This window comes from Chelmon rostratus, chromosome 5, assembly GCF_017976325.1.
Source record: "Chelmon rostratus isolate fCheRos1 chromosome 5, fCheRos1.pri, whole genome shotgun sequence".
NCBI classification, from domain to species: domain Eukaryota; kingdom Metazoa; phylum Chordata; class Actinopteri; order Chaetodontiformes; family Chaetodontidae; genus Chelmon; species Chelmon rostratus.
Window position 1 is genome coordinate 27,144,579 of NC_055662.1, and position 14,152 is coordinate 27,158,730.

Genomic DNA, 14,152 nt, shown 5'->3' on the forward strand with positions numbered 1-14,152 from the left:
ATTAAGCTGCTGATAGTGTTTAACAAAGGACCTAAAAATAAGTTCACTTTATTACTATGAAACATATTTGTTATTTGGTCCACTTTTTAAAAGTGCACTTTGGTACAATTTATAATACGTTTACAATAAAGTACACTTTTTATAAGTACTCTGAAATACCATTTTAAGTATTGCAGAATTTTTATTTTTGTTTTAATACATTTAAGTAGAAATTACTGACGTCTACCTCAAAGTAGTATCTGTCAAACATACTTTAAATGAACCACAAACAGTAAAGGTGTACTTGTAATGATTCTTCTATACTTCAGTTATATTCTTAATACACCAGAGTAAAGTAGAGTTGGACAAAAATAATGAATCCTGGTTCTAATCTGTGACAAACGTCCAGTGACGGTGAGTCCAGAGCAGTTTTCGGATGCGGGTCAGTGCTCACTGCTGTTGAATCCGCTCAGTGAATCCATTCATCTGAGCCACACTCTGAACAGTCTGTGCGACTTCTCTGCCCTGTTTTTCATAAATTATTTTTCATTTTTGTGCTGGAGCATGCAGCAGCTGGAGTGAGATAATCAGATCAAACAGTGACTCATACAAACAGGAGAGAGAAAGTTTGTGGAGAGATGTGATGCACTTCAGGTCTCTGCTTGAAGGCCTGCACGGCGAGCGTTTTCAGCTCACGCAGGGAAGCACAAGAAAAATGGATTTGTTTGGTTATTTGACTCTAAATGCAGGAAATGAATCAACCACAGGGAAAAGGTCAGATAACAAGATCCTGGTGGTTTCTGGGGTGGGCTGCGTTGCCCTGTCACATGGTATTTGGACCTCAGGGGGTGTGACAGTCACACTGTGCCCTGACCTTATAGGAGCCACCTGTTGCAAATGCCACATTTCCATGTCTGGCAGCGGGAACAAAAAGTTGCCAGGAGAGGATCATGGGTAGGGCCTCGCGGGACGACCACCCTGCCTCCCCCCTGGCAAACGGGGGCAGCGTTTCCCTGATAGCGCACGGCGGCACAGATGATCAGAAACCAGTGCAGCGCTCCAGCACCTGATCCCAAACCGCCCGGTCTGAGAGGACTGCTTTTACTGGCCCGTGTGCAGACTAATCTGCATAAATCAATCTGTGTTTCTGCTCGTGACCCAGATTCTGCATCCCTTCAGCGCACTCGCTCAGTTCTTCCAAATAAAACACGACTGCTCGGCTTGGTTCGGGTCTTTTATTGGCGGTCAGTGTTTGGCATGAGACAAGAACACACAGGCTACAGGGAAGAGTCTGACGTCGACACACAAAACAAACTACGAAGCCAGTGGACAGTGCTCTCCTTCGCCCACATTTAACATCTGACATAAAGGTGTTCGCTAAAGTCTAGTTTACATCGACTGAACTATTTTCTGCTTCACCCCACGGGCCGCGTCCCTTTTTGTTAACTGCTCAGACGAACAGCAGGAGGTCACTGCAATTAGTTTCATAGTCATCACAGTCATTATTATAATTATTGACAAAAGACGAAACACCGAAACAATAACAAATACAGCAATAATCAGACATTTTACTGTCACAAACACATTTAACACACACTTAAACATTTATTGTATATCAGGTAATGCAGGTACGTTGTGTTCAGCGATCCTTCTGACAGTCGTTTCACCTTAAAGAGGTAAAAGAGGTTCGCGTTCAGCTTCAGATCTGTAAATAAACACACAGAGCTGCAGAGAAACTGAAACATTACAACAAATAATCCCTTTAAAGTGCACTGCAGTGTCAGTCTAACGTCTTCATCATCATCATCATCATCATATGCTACAGCAGACAGAGATAACAGTCATGGCTGTGTCTCATAGCAAACACAGTGAGTGGAAAGACAACACATGTGTGGAGACACACGGCAGGAGGACGCTGCTCAGACTGCAGTGAAATGCTGTGGTGATGACTACAACAGCTCAGTCATTACAAAGAGGTGAATACCAGCATTTAGACAAGTACAAAACAATCAGTGACAGCTCTCCATTGTTGAGTCCTACCTGTTGTCTTCTAAGATTGCTTTGTTCACCAAAAGTGCACAAAAATAGCCCGTGGAAACACAACAGAGCCATGTTTTGTGTCCTCATTTACATCTACACAAGGGCTGCGTGGGTATTCACAAGTGGACATTTGGAAAGGGGGGGAAAACGCAAAAAGTCTTGACCTAGCAGTTTTGCCGGCGTCACGTGACGGGTCGTCGGCTGTATAGTCTGTTGAACTTGTGTCATAGCTTTTGTTGAGAGATTAACAGAGAACACACAATGTGGAGCTAGGCCCTGCCTGCCAGAGATAGTCTCAGTCCTGGTAGAGAACCCACAGGGACCCCCTGTTTCCAAACGAACTCCAGTTCCTCTTCAGCTACCGCCGGGATGCTGCTCCTCCATCCAACCAACTGATCTGAATCTCCTTGGGATTGGCTCTTCAGCTGCCACTATCAGAGAGAGAGAGAGAGAGCGAGAGAGAGAGAGCGAGAGAGAGAGCGAGCGAGCACCAGTTCATTAACTCTTCCAGCCCCCCTCCAATGAAACCGCACCTTGTTCCCAAGAGCACCATCCACCAACACAGTAAGTCCACCGCCGCGTCGCCTCGCTGTCATCTTGTGTGGGTTAACTCAGAGATGGTTAGGAATAGCTTGGTAGCCGTGTCGGGACGAGAAGTTCACAATGTGGGCATCGGTCTCCCCCGAGCCTCGAAGGGTGACCAGGCTCGTGGCATGAGGGCGAAAGGGCGAAGGAAGTAACGGAGTGCTGTGGGACGACGTTTCAACCACAGCTGAAAGAGCCTCGGCGAGAAAAGGCCCCATCACCTCTCGCAGTAGTGCAGGGTGAAGTCTTTGGACAGCTGCTTCTCCCCCAGAGCCCACGGCTCCAGCTCGAATTTGTTCCCCACCTCTTCCTCGTCGTCCTCCGCCTCGTCCTCGTCCTCCTCTTCCTCCTCGTAGTGGCTGGGCTCCTCGATGGAGGTCTCCAGGTGGTAGCAGTAGGGCTGGCCCTCCGTGTACTCGTAGATGGTGGGTAAACTGCTCTTCAGGCTGCAGCGCCGACGCAAAGCGACGAGCAGCGGCTGAGGCATGGTGAAAATATCCACGTTGTTGCCCAGGTCGATCCAGGCCAGGCTGGAGAACATCTTGGGGTCTTTGAGCATCTCGGTGAGGTCTTTGAGAATAGCCAGGGTGAGGCGGTTACCGTTGAGAGCCAGGGTGCTGAGCTTGGGCAGCGAGGCCAGGAGAGGCAGGAGGATCCTCAGGTTCTCGTCCTGGAGTTCGGTGAAGCTGATGTCTACGGCCACCACGCTGTCTCTGTTGTTTTGGAGGTAGAAAGCGACCTCTCGGACGTCGCGCGTGGACAGAGGGATGCCGGACAGGTCGACCGAGTCGCTGGACAGCTTCTTCTGCAGGGTCGTCTTCAGACTGCGAACAGAACAGAGGCGGATCATTTAGTTTTTAAATGGAGGGTGAAAGGATGAATGAACGGTTCCCTATCTGCGACTTGGGAACAAGGCCCTGGTTTTATGTTGTGTTTCCTGTGCTGTATAAAGGAGGGGGCGGCCAGGCCGGCGTGGAGCGGAAGGCTGACACAGAGACTCCAGCATGGGGATTTACTCGTGTAAACAGAGGAGCCAAAACATCCGAGCGAGCCAGCAGCTCGAGCTTAAAGCTGTGACAGCCGGGAGGGCAGCACTCCTTACAGCGCCGAGCCCCCACACTTTACCACTTAACAGATCAGCCGTGATGTGGCGCAGAAAAAGATAAGACCTGAGCAGGCGACTCGGCCGCTATATTTAGAGGACGGGAAAGAAAAGAGACAAATCTTTAAGTCGAGTTCGCAAAGTGCTTCAAAGCCTCAGATGACAGATTTGGGTGAAATTTGGTAAAAACAAAGATTCGTTTTTTGTGTGGATCAGATCCAGCAGATCAGCACGCTAAACGTTTTCAGCACTGAAGTGTGTGATTGTCTGCAGTGGTGGAAGAAGTCGTCAGATCTGTTGTTTAAGTGCAAAAGTTTTAGCATCAAAATAAACTTAAAGGACCAAAAGTATACGTGCAGAATGCCACATTTCAGTGTGTATTTATATATATATTACTGGATTATCATGATTGATGCATTAACGTGTTCAATAATAAATAAAAATAAATAATCTGTAATAATACATCATAATTAAGTTTATTTATATTTAGCATCTAGGAAGTTATCAAAAGGTCAATAATTGCCTCCAGAGTGTTGAGGAGCAGAAGTACAAAGTAGCAGAAAATGGAAAAACTCAGGTAAACTGCAGTACTTGAGTAACTGTAAATAAGAGTACATGCTTCATAAATGGATGAGTGGTGATGATGATGAATGAATGAAGTCCTGCTGCTCACATTAACAAATGATGGTGTCACTGGGGCTTCATGTCATTGGTAAACCTCCCGTATCACCAATTAAGGCTCGTTAAGCCACATTAACTTTAGCTGGAATCCAGTTAAACCGAAGCTTTTAATCAGTGGAACGTTTCTGGAAACGTATGTGATTGATTAATTAATTCATGAGATATTAAATATACGAATCTGATGATCTGATGAACGGCTCATCAGTGGGTGATCCACCAACGGATCAGATAAACTTCCTGTAACTTCAGAAGTAGGACTTCACCACCCTGACTCGTGCATCAGTGTTGTTTATCGGTGTAAACATTTAGAGGCCGGTGAAAGCGTGGCTGAGGAGCACGCTGCCGCTTCCATCTACTGCGTTTGACACGTTCATGACGCCTTTCTGAGGGAAGCTTAATGTGGGAGTATTCTGTGCAGGATATCAGACTCACAGCACAAACCTCTGACAGGCTTAAAGCCCTTTCAGGAGATTGTGTAACACGAGCGATTTGAGGCCGAGTGAAACTCTGATACTTTCGATATAACTCTACATCGTAGCTGAAAACATTTGTGCATTATTCAAACACTCCTGTGGCCTTTTGTTTGCAGTCAGTCCCATTTAGCGGCGCCCACAAGGATGTGGTGCGTTTAACCTGAGCTGCTGTTGAAGTGGCCTGTAACGCTGATTCAGTGTCAGGGTGAATTACGGCGTCCTCCGGCGCCCGCTGACTTACTGTGACACCCACTGCAGCACCTGTCACCTGTGATGCCTGCGAGTGTTTTTTGGTCGCATTGAAGACGGATGTGCCCTGAGCAGCACGTACAGCTCAGCTCAGAAGCAGGTGACGGGCCGATGAGCGGGAACGTCTCGCTTTAGAGCATTTGTGTTAATTGAAAGAGACAAAAAGGGAGCATAAAGCCAACTCCTAAAGCCAAGCTAGCTGAAAAGAGAATTTAATCAGCTGTTGAGCAGAAAATCTGTGATAAAGACATCTGTCAATGAGGCTGCTGTATCTTTATCAAAGTGAGCCACCCTCCTCCTCCTCCTCCTCTATTGTCTGGCTTTTTATATGACAGAAACCTCATCCTCTCCAGAGGTACAAAAGTCCTAATGGCAGCAGCCTGGCGGAGGCGCCCCTGCAGGTGTGAATAGGTTTCCATCACACAACTCCTTCTTTGTCTGTCTTTTTCAGAGAGACTCGTCCTCTAGAGCTCAGGGCGAACAAAAAGTGGATGTCTGAGGCGTCCTCTCCGGGAGCCCCTTTCATCCGTCCTCCAGATTAATCTGATCAGTGTCACTGATAAGTAAGAACGCTGGCAAAAGGTTCAGCTTTAATGAGAAAACGAGTTTACAGGCAGGCGATTAAGGCGTGGTGTGCCTGAATATCACATGTGCACACACTCACTGCTGAGCTGAAGCCTGGAACAACACAAACAGCATTAATGCTGGACGCTCGTCCATCTGCACGATCAAGTAATCGAAGAAATATCTGCTACACGATTAAGCCATCAATTAAACTTACATTGTAAAGCGAAGCCGACTATTAAGAATCCCCCCGTAAAGGCTTAAGGTGCAGAGTGCGTCTCCATGTGTGGCTCATCGGTCTCCAGGAGTCAAACCACACGTTTTATTTATGATCATCGACATTCGCCGGTGACAGCGGAAAAGAGGCACAATGTTGTTTAACAGAAATAAGAAAAGAATCTTTTGAAACATTTTAACAAGTGGGTGGATAATAAGAGCTGTCATTTTATTTAACTTTAATATTTTCCAGCCTTCATCTGCTCCTCGCTGCTCCTGTCGCAGCGTTCGGTTTTTCTGCACACTCATTTATGGCGAAGCTTTGCTCTATTATTCATTTCATTTCAACCCCCTGATGGCTGCACACACACACACACACACACACACGCCTCTGCATTGGCCTTCATTGGCCTTCATGGTGCAGGGGATCAACCTCACAGCTCGGGTCCAAAACCTGGACCCGAGCAGCTGATCTGAGCTCCTCTGAGCATCTTATTCTGCTGGCTGAAGCTGATGCAATCGGTAAAAATGAGCGATGGGCCTCTGAGGGAGCGTTCATGTGCACGATGTGCCACAGCGCACGACATAACGCTCAGTAGTGGAGACGAGAATAGATGAAAAACAGCAGATAAGTGGAAGCTAAAAGGGTCGTCTTGGTCATTCTGTTGGCGAGCACTCAGGTGACAAAGAAGAAGGTAATCAGGACATCAGATGAGGCTAATGGCACAGGAAGACGGCGGCGTGAAAACCGGAGAGAAAAAAGGTCAAAAGCGTTGATGAGTTCACGCTCGCATGCGATCACCCTGAAGGTGGGGGCGCCTCGGCAGCGTTTCTGGGTCACTGCTTACCGACGAGCTCTTTCATTTAATGTGAAAAAAGAAGGAAAAAAAACATCTCTAGCACAACCCAAATAAAGTAGTTAGATTAACAGGATTAGTGAGATTCAGACTTTAATTCAGTGTGGCATTTCAGTCAGAAATGTGTGCACGGTATTTAGAGCGAGCGGTGTGCAGTGCTAATGCTGGATAATGAAGGGATGAACAATCCGGTGGCATTAGAACGGACTGAGCTCTTTCTGTTTCCTCCGAGGACAGAGAAACCTCACAGAACGAGATTGTTGCATTTTTGCACAGATGAGGGCAGTTTGCCTGCAGCTCAGCAAAGATGGAAGTCAAAGGGAAGTAAAGTCCACCTTAAAAACACATCCAATACACGCCGTTCAGTGTCAGCGTTAATGATGAAGGAGTAGTTCAACATTTAGGAAGTAATCAGGGTTAAATGAGAAGGTTGATATCGCTCTCATGTCTGTGCGCCGAGTATGAAGCTACAGCTAGGAGATGGTTAGCTTAGCTTAGCATAAAGAGTGCATACAGGAGGAACAGCTAGCCTGGCTTTGTCTAGGGTTATAGGTGAGAGGAGGATGTTAGCCAAGCTGACATCCATCATGGACAACCCCTCCCACCCCCTGCATGACACTGTGGGGGCCCTCAGCAGCTCTTTTATTAACAGACTGCTGCATCCACCCTGTAAGAAGGAACGCTACCGCAGGTCCTTCATCCCAACAGCTGTCAGAGTTCAACTCCATCTTAACGTAGCACTGTTTTCCACACTCAGACGTTTTTTTACAGTGATGTGTGATCTATCATACAGCCAGTACCTTGCAATACTGCTCTTTCCACTCTCATCGAGTACTGTACATGATACTGTGACATAAACATATTTATGTCAGTGCAATAGCATTAATGCTGCAGTCACTTTATCCATTCCATGTGCAATCTGTGTATAGTCTGTCGTGGCAGTATATTTTTATGGTATTTTTTCTCACAGTTCTTTGCAGTAACATATATATTATTTATAAATAGATTTTTTTACATACTTTTTTCTGACATAAACACTTTGTATAATTGTACATATATGTAGTCAGCTTTTATTTTGTATTTCTCTATCTCTGTTGCTATTTTTTCCAACCACCATTACCTGCTGCTGTAACACCCGAATTTCCCCAGCTGTGGATTAATAAAGTGTATCTTATCTTATCTTATCTTATATAGAAACAGGAAATCTGCCTACCAGCACCTCTAAAGCTGTTCATGCGTTCATCTTGTTTGTTTCACAACATCAAGGCCAGCACACGACTGAACTCTTTACACTTTGCTTATGGTGGCAGGCACATTTTATTCCCTTTGCACAAAGCCAGGCCAGCTGATTCTCCCTGTCTTCAATATTAATGCTAAGCTACGCTAACTGTCTGCTGCTAGCTGTAGTCTCATATTTCCTGTGCAGACACTGGAGTCATGTTGATCTTCTTTTGACAAGAAAGCGAATAAATCTGTTTCCTAAAATGTTGAACTGTTCCTTTAAACACAAATAACTCTGCAGGAACAGACGACAATAGGATCCACCACCAGCAGGGCTGAGCTGCCCTCTGTACAACAATAAATGTGCACTCAGAGAATGTGACTGTGTCAGAACTGAAAATATCACATTGCTGCTTTTATAAAAGCAGAAACAGTCTGTGCAGACATGGAGTTTGTGAGATGAATCAGACTGGCCTCGGTCGTCTCTTTCTACCTTTGACAGGTATTTGTTCTCGAACACGACGGCAGGCGAAGCCGTCGGAGCTCACAGCATCTTCTCTGTGTTAATATTCTGTTTTAGGGTGGATTTTTGTTTTAATGATTCATGTTGCTCCTGCTGTCTCAGCCAGTGTCAGACCGTCTCTCTCTCTGCAGGTTTATGAAGCCAACAACATGACTAAGTAAAAAAAAAAAAGAAAAAAAAGAACAGCCCCTTCAGCTAGGAGTTTAGCTTTCGTTTGTATCTGCACATTTGCAGAGATGCTGTCAGTGTCAGTTAAATCCTGTCTTTCCTCTTCTGGGCTGAACTAAACGTCCACAGTGAGGCGTCTGATCCAGCCCAATCCCTGAGAATATGTCCTCACTTTCCTCTGATTCTGCGAGCTGACACCTAATGAACCTGCCTCGTCTCGTTGTGTTCGCTTTGTCCCTCACATCATTTTCACCCTCAGAAAACCAATGCATTATTTGCAGCAACTCGCCAGCTGCAGAAGCAATTAGACGAGAAAGAATCCCGATCGCGTGGTCCAGCTGGTGAACGGGATCACCGAGCAGCACCTAGCCACACGAAAGACCGAGCTAGTCCTCTACTCATCGCCTGCACATCAAAATCAATTCACTCTTCCATCGAGACGAGTGTAATTGCATTTGAACAAAACCGTCTTCAGCAAACAGATGGACAAATTTGTTGCCGCGCCACTTTCAAAGACAGAAAAGCCAGGAGCAACGCCGCACTTAAAACGAGTGATGATTGACAGCTGTGGTAACCATGGCGTTCCCGTCAGGTCAGCCTGTGGCCAGCTCTGTCCTACTTCAATGTCAGCTACAAAGATGGAAATCTCTCCAGCTCGACATGGAGCCCGGCCTGCTCGCTCAGATTTATTACAGACTGGATGTCTGGACAGGGGGGCTTACCAGGCCTGGGATTTCCGTCTGGACATGCTCTGCCTCAGCCACTTGGAGTGCGGGGTCAGGTGGTAGATCAGCTGTCTGCAAATCTTATCTGAAGACTTTATGGTGTCTGCATCCTGTAGACGAGAGCAGAACGAGTGTTGGTGACGGCAGAACAAAGAGACTCACAGCTTTTTAATATGAGGTTTTCTGCTTGTGTGAGCAAGAGGAAACATCTTTATTTCACACCATCGAGGCTTTAAATCCTGCAAAGCTTCCTGCTCGACCTGCAACCGTGAGATGCTTCACACGATCAGAATGAAAATGGTTTGTTATTATTCTGGACGCCTTAAGCTACTCCTGAACAAAACACAATTTCGCTGCCTTGCTGGAGCAGGAAAATCTAATCACATGCAGCGTGCATCAGTGGGAAAACACAGGAAGTACACAAGAGAGGTGAGATTCAGCACAGCCGCTGGTAAACACTGGCAGTTCATTAACCATGCTGTGGCTGCTGGTGGTCACTGCCTACATCAAAATAATTCAATATTCACTGTTGGAGGCTGAGACGGTTTCTTTCTGTCCACAAAATACTGCCTTTTTAATTTGATTTGCCAGTTATTAGATCTGAAGACAGTCTGGAGTTCTATAAATTCAACAAACAGCAGGGAGAAAATTAAAGAACAACAAATACCAAATACAGCTATTCCTATTTCTAGCTGCTCGTGAGCATCGTGCAGAATTTCTTTCAACCATCCGTCTGTGAATCGATAACACCCTCAGACTGGGTTTTCATTGATCTGGAGGACTCATCGCTTAACAAAGGGAAACCATCAGGGGAGCATTTTCAGGCGAGCGCCGTCTTTTGCGGAACACCAACATGCAGCTCGATCTTTGAGGGAAACGGAGAGGAGAAACAAAGCGAGCTGACCTTCTTGGGACACTGCATCTCTCGAGCCAGGCTGAGCAGCAGCTCGTGTGAGATCGGGTCCACCAGGTTCAGGAAGGCTGCGTTTTTGTACAAGATGTCGTTGAGCGAGGTGCCTTCCAAACCGAGATCCTGGCAAAGCAGACGAGAGGCGTCACAATCACAGCAACGTGAAACTGTAAAAACATCCTGCAGTCGTTACGATCAAGCATCAAACAGTGTGACTGTGGACCTGAGAAGAAAAGCATTAGTGGTGGAAGCTGGGCTCCTCGGTGTCAGGGGCAATGTGGCTGGAGATGGAAAGATAAAAGAAGTGTTTTGTTTGAAATATTCATTAAAGGAGACGGCAGCCGTTTCATCTACAGTAGGAGAGCGAGGTCTAGAGGGAGTCACTGGGAACACTGTGCTTTGGCATATATAATCACACCTCCATGGCACCGAGCCACAGTGCACATCCCATCATGCCACAGCACATACTGTTCCCACGGACAACTCCCGGCCCAAATGTGATCTGATGGGAAAACCTTGTAGATGCACTTGTGGTTATTTGTTACGGTCATTTTTCTGTACTTTAAGGACTGTGGATGCTCCACTGTTTGATGAGAATATTCTAACATCCTATTTTTCAAAACCCTCCAGAAAAAACGCCATTTTATCCCCTGGCTGTGTTCGCATCTGTCCCTTCACCTCACGAAAACACAACAGCGGCACTTTTAAATGTGAGATTTCCGGCAAATGCGATTTAAAAGTTTGTTTGCGTCTGCAAAGAGGTGAGAACTGACAGCTGTCATGGCAGGTTTCCTCGCAAACATGACGAATCCAAAGAGGTCTGCAGCAAAAATAAACCAAACCCGCTAAAAACAGCACGTTTCAGATGACCTTTTGAATGTGACGAGGCGAGCAGTCAGCAGTGCAGCTGTGTGAAGCCAACTGTACAATCTGCCTTCATCAACATGTCCATCCTGAAGGTCCTAATGAGGCAAAGTGCCATGACAAGCACTCGCACAGCCCATAAAACCTTAATGAGAGAGCAAACCTTTGAGACACGTACATACAGGACGCACACACCTGCACACATTTTTCTCTGCAACACAATGGGCATTGATTGTAATAGACAGTTTGAGTGGGAGGCAGGCAGCTCCACATTACCGGCTCCTCTTTTAACAAGGGCAACGGTAAACACAGGCTGAACCCGAGGCGGCAGAGAGGCTGCTTCTGCCCTTCTGAGAAACCAGGTGTAAAAATATCTCCCGTCTGAGTTTAGACGCCGTCAACTGTCACATGCATCCTCCCCATATCTGCAGCACGGCTCAGATCTTTTTCATACGTGGAGCAGAGCTCACTGTTACACATCATTTAAGTCTGCCACGAGCTCCTTTTAAATTCACAGAACTGAATCTCTCAGACATCTGCCTGCTCGCAACGCAGCGAGTGGAGATAAAGTAAAGCTTATTTAATAAAAGTGGAGCTCATTTAGAGGAAGCGAGCCCGGGTCCCCTGCGATGAGGCTGTCATGGAGCCCGGGCCGCCCAGTTTATCTCCTCGGCTTGATTAAGGAGGTTCCACTCTCTCCTGTGTGGAGGCTTCAGAGTAATTAACGCCGGATTGGCCGACAGCTAAAAGACAGAGGAGGGCCTGAGGGCGAGCAAACAAATGAGATCACCCAGGCTGTTGTCACATCTTCGACGCACCTTTCACCCTTTTACACATGTTTTAATGCTGCTCATCCTTTGGCTTTGACAACAAACCCGTCATCTGACTTTGTGCAACACATTCTGGGTCACGACTACATCACCTGCTGGTAGCTGCTGTCACAGCTGAGTGAGGACTGCATCAAACATACTGCAACAAAAGCCTTTTAAAACAATAAAAACTCTATTTCTGGCTCGATGCCTTCACAATATGATCCAGAGGATTTTAGAGATTTTCATCAGCCAAAAAGGACAAAAAAAAAAATCCCTACTCATAGAAAAATGAATAATCCTTCCCTGAAAATCACCAGAAACAACAAGGTTTTCAAATGACTCGAGCAACGTGCACAACACTGCATGAAGAAGACAAACAGCAGTCCAGATTTTCATTTCTGTGACCTCCGCTCTCGGGTGAAGCTCCATAAAACCTTTTGGAGAAGAATAATATTTTGTATTGTGGAACACAGGACTCCAGGGCTTACTGCTGCTGGAGCACAGGCCATTAGAGAGACAGACATTAGGAGTGGAGAGGGATGGGGGGGGGGCAGGTCACTGTGATGGGAGCGTTAGAGCAGCCTGAGGAGAGGTGAGACTCAGGCCACAGATGCTGGATCTGTTAGTGGAAATGTCCACATCTCTTCCAAACACTGTGAAATGTGGGATAAAGCAGTGACCCATGGCGCGCAGTCTGAGCATGCCCTCTTCAGAGCACGTTCACCCTCAGCGCGCGCGAGCTGCGGTGAGTCACGCGCTGACTCCGCCACTGACACTATGTGTCACAGGTAGGACGCTCCGCCAGTGGCCTACTTTCTACAACAACAAGCGCTCCTGGAGGAAGAGAGGCCGTGCGTGCAGAACGGGGAGCGGGGTCAGAGGTCAGGGTCAGGGCTGCAGAGCAGAGCCTGCAGGAGGAGGTTCAGGCACCTGTGGCGCTGCTGGACACATCCACCTGCAGTCACACACTCGCACAGCTCCTGCTTGCTCTCCATCTGTTGCTCTGGGGTGTTTAGAGGGCGCGTGGCTGTAGGAGCATCAAAGCAGCAGAGCTCATGCTGTTCGTGCACCGGTCGGACTCCCCCCGAGCTCAGGCCGAGCTGTGTGCAGCTTACTCACCTTCCTCAGTAATTTGAGCACGTCGGTCGCCTGCTCGATCCTGCGGTCGCGGAGCAGCTTCTGGATCTCTTTGATCCACGCCACCCGCCTCATGTACGGGCTGTGGTTGGTCCTGCGCAGCATCCCTGGCAGTTTGTCTGATTTCAGCATCAGCGCGAACAGAAAGTCTCCGCCGCCCCGACTGCCCCTGTCGCTCTCCCCGCTGCTGTCTACCAGCTTGCGTCGCTTTTTGGAGAAATTCTCATTGTCCAGGCTGCTCTGCCTGCTCAGTCTGGAGCCCATGGTATTATTTGTCTACAGATGCGTCCGTGTTGCAGTTCAGACGATGAACCAAGAGGACAAACACATGATCAGCCGAGCTCGTCTGCCAGCGGCTGGTGGAAAACAGCGCCGTGCTGTCTGGCGCTGCGCTGCTGCCTGGCTGTGAGCAGACTGAGGATCCGCTGCAGACCCAAACAATCTCCGTCCACAGTCTAATCTATCACCGTCCTCTCGTGCGCCCGTCACACGTTGCCTTTGTGATTTTCCCCTCAACGCGGGCTACGTGCGCCTGGCTCGGATGATGAGGATGCTCCGGCTGCTTCATCCTCCGGCCGTCCCCGCTTTACGCTGCTGTTTAGGTTTGTGCAACGTGGAGCGTCCGACCAATCCCAGCATCTGGTGCCTGCTGCGCGTCTCGCCTCCCAGGCTTGAAACCCCCTCCGTGCAGCTACGAGGGACAATGAGAGAGAGGATGTCAGTGTTTTTTAATCTCAGGCGACCGACGCACATCTGATAAATCTGATAAATCCTCTGAATAAATAAATATACGAAGGTTCAGTTTGGCTTTGAGCTTTGAGGCTGTGATTCTGCAGGAGGCTCCACATTTATCCTCCAGAACAAAGTTTTTTGATGCCACTGGCCCAACACAAATCTGAGATCCTCTGTTGACAGGCAGTCAGTCATTGCATGACCTGTCAAATCCTGTCTGCATACATCACAACTCCACTACATCACTTACATCCTTTGAAGAACATCCATGTCCCAGTCCGCCTTTCTGTCAAATCCATCAGTCTCTAGGTCCA

General features: G+C 47.5%; 1 protein-coding gene across 1 annotated transcript; it reads right to left on the minus strand.

Moving 5' to 3' along the window:
• Window positions 1-1,670: 1,670 nt before the first annotated feature.
• On the minus strand, window positions 1,671-13,398 carry lrrc75ba (leucine rich repeat containing 75Ba). The gene is made up of 4 exons (XM_041936998.1): window positions 13,089-13,398; window positions 10,288-10,416; window positions 9,381-9,493; window positions 1,671-3,428 (listed from the first exon to the last, which is right to left on the minus strand). The coding sequence occupies exons 1-4, from the start codon at window positions 13,368-13,370 to the stop codon at window positions 2,822-2,824; spliced, it is 1,131 nt and encodes a 376-aa protein (XP_041792932.1). The 5' UTR covers window positions 13,371-13,398; the 3' UTR covers window positions 1,671-2,821.
• Between the last annotated feature and the right edge of the window lie 754 nt (window positions 13,399-14,152).

Bases quoted from the DNA above. Each gene is read 5' to 3' on its own strand.
- lrrc75ba (XM_041936998.1), bottom strand. From the start codon at position 13,370: ATGGGCTCCAGACTGAGCAGGCAGAGCAGCCTGGACAATGAGAATTTC. The intron at 9,494-10,287 runs GTCAGCTCGCTT...TCTCGTCTACAG, and splicing joins AGATGCAGTGTCCCAAGAAG to GATGCAGACACCATAAAGTC. The intron at 3,429-9,380 runs GTAAGCCCCCCT...TTCTGTTCGCAG, and splicing joins AGACGGAAATCCCAGGCCTG to TCTGAAGACGACCCTGCAGA.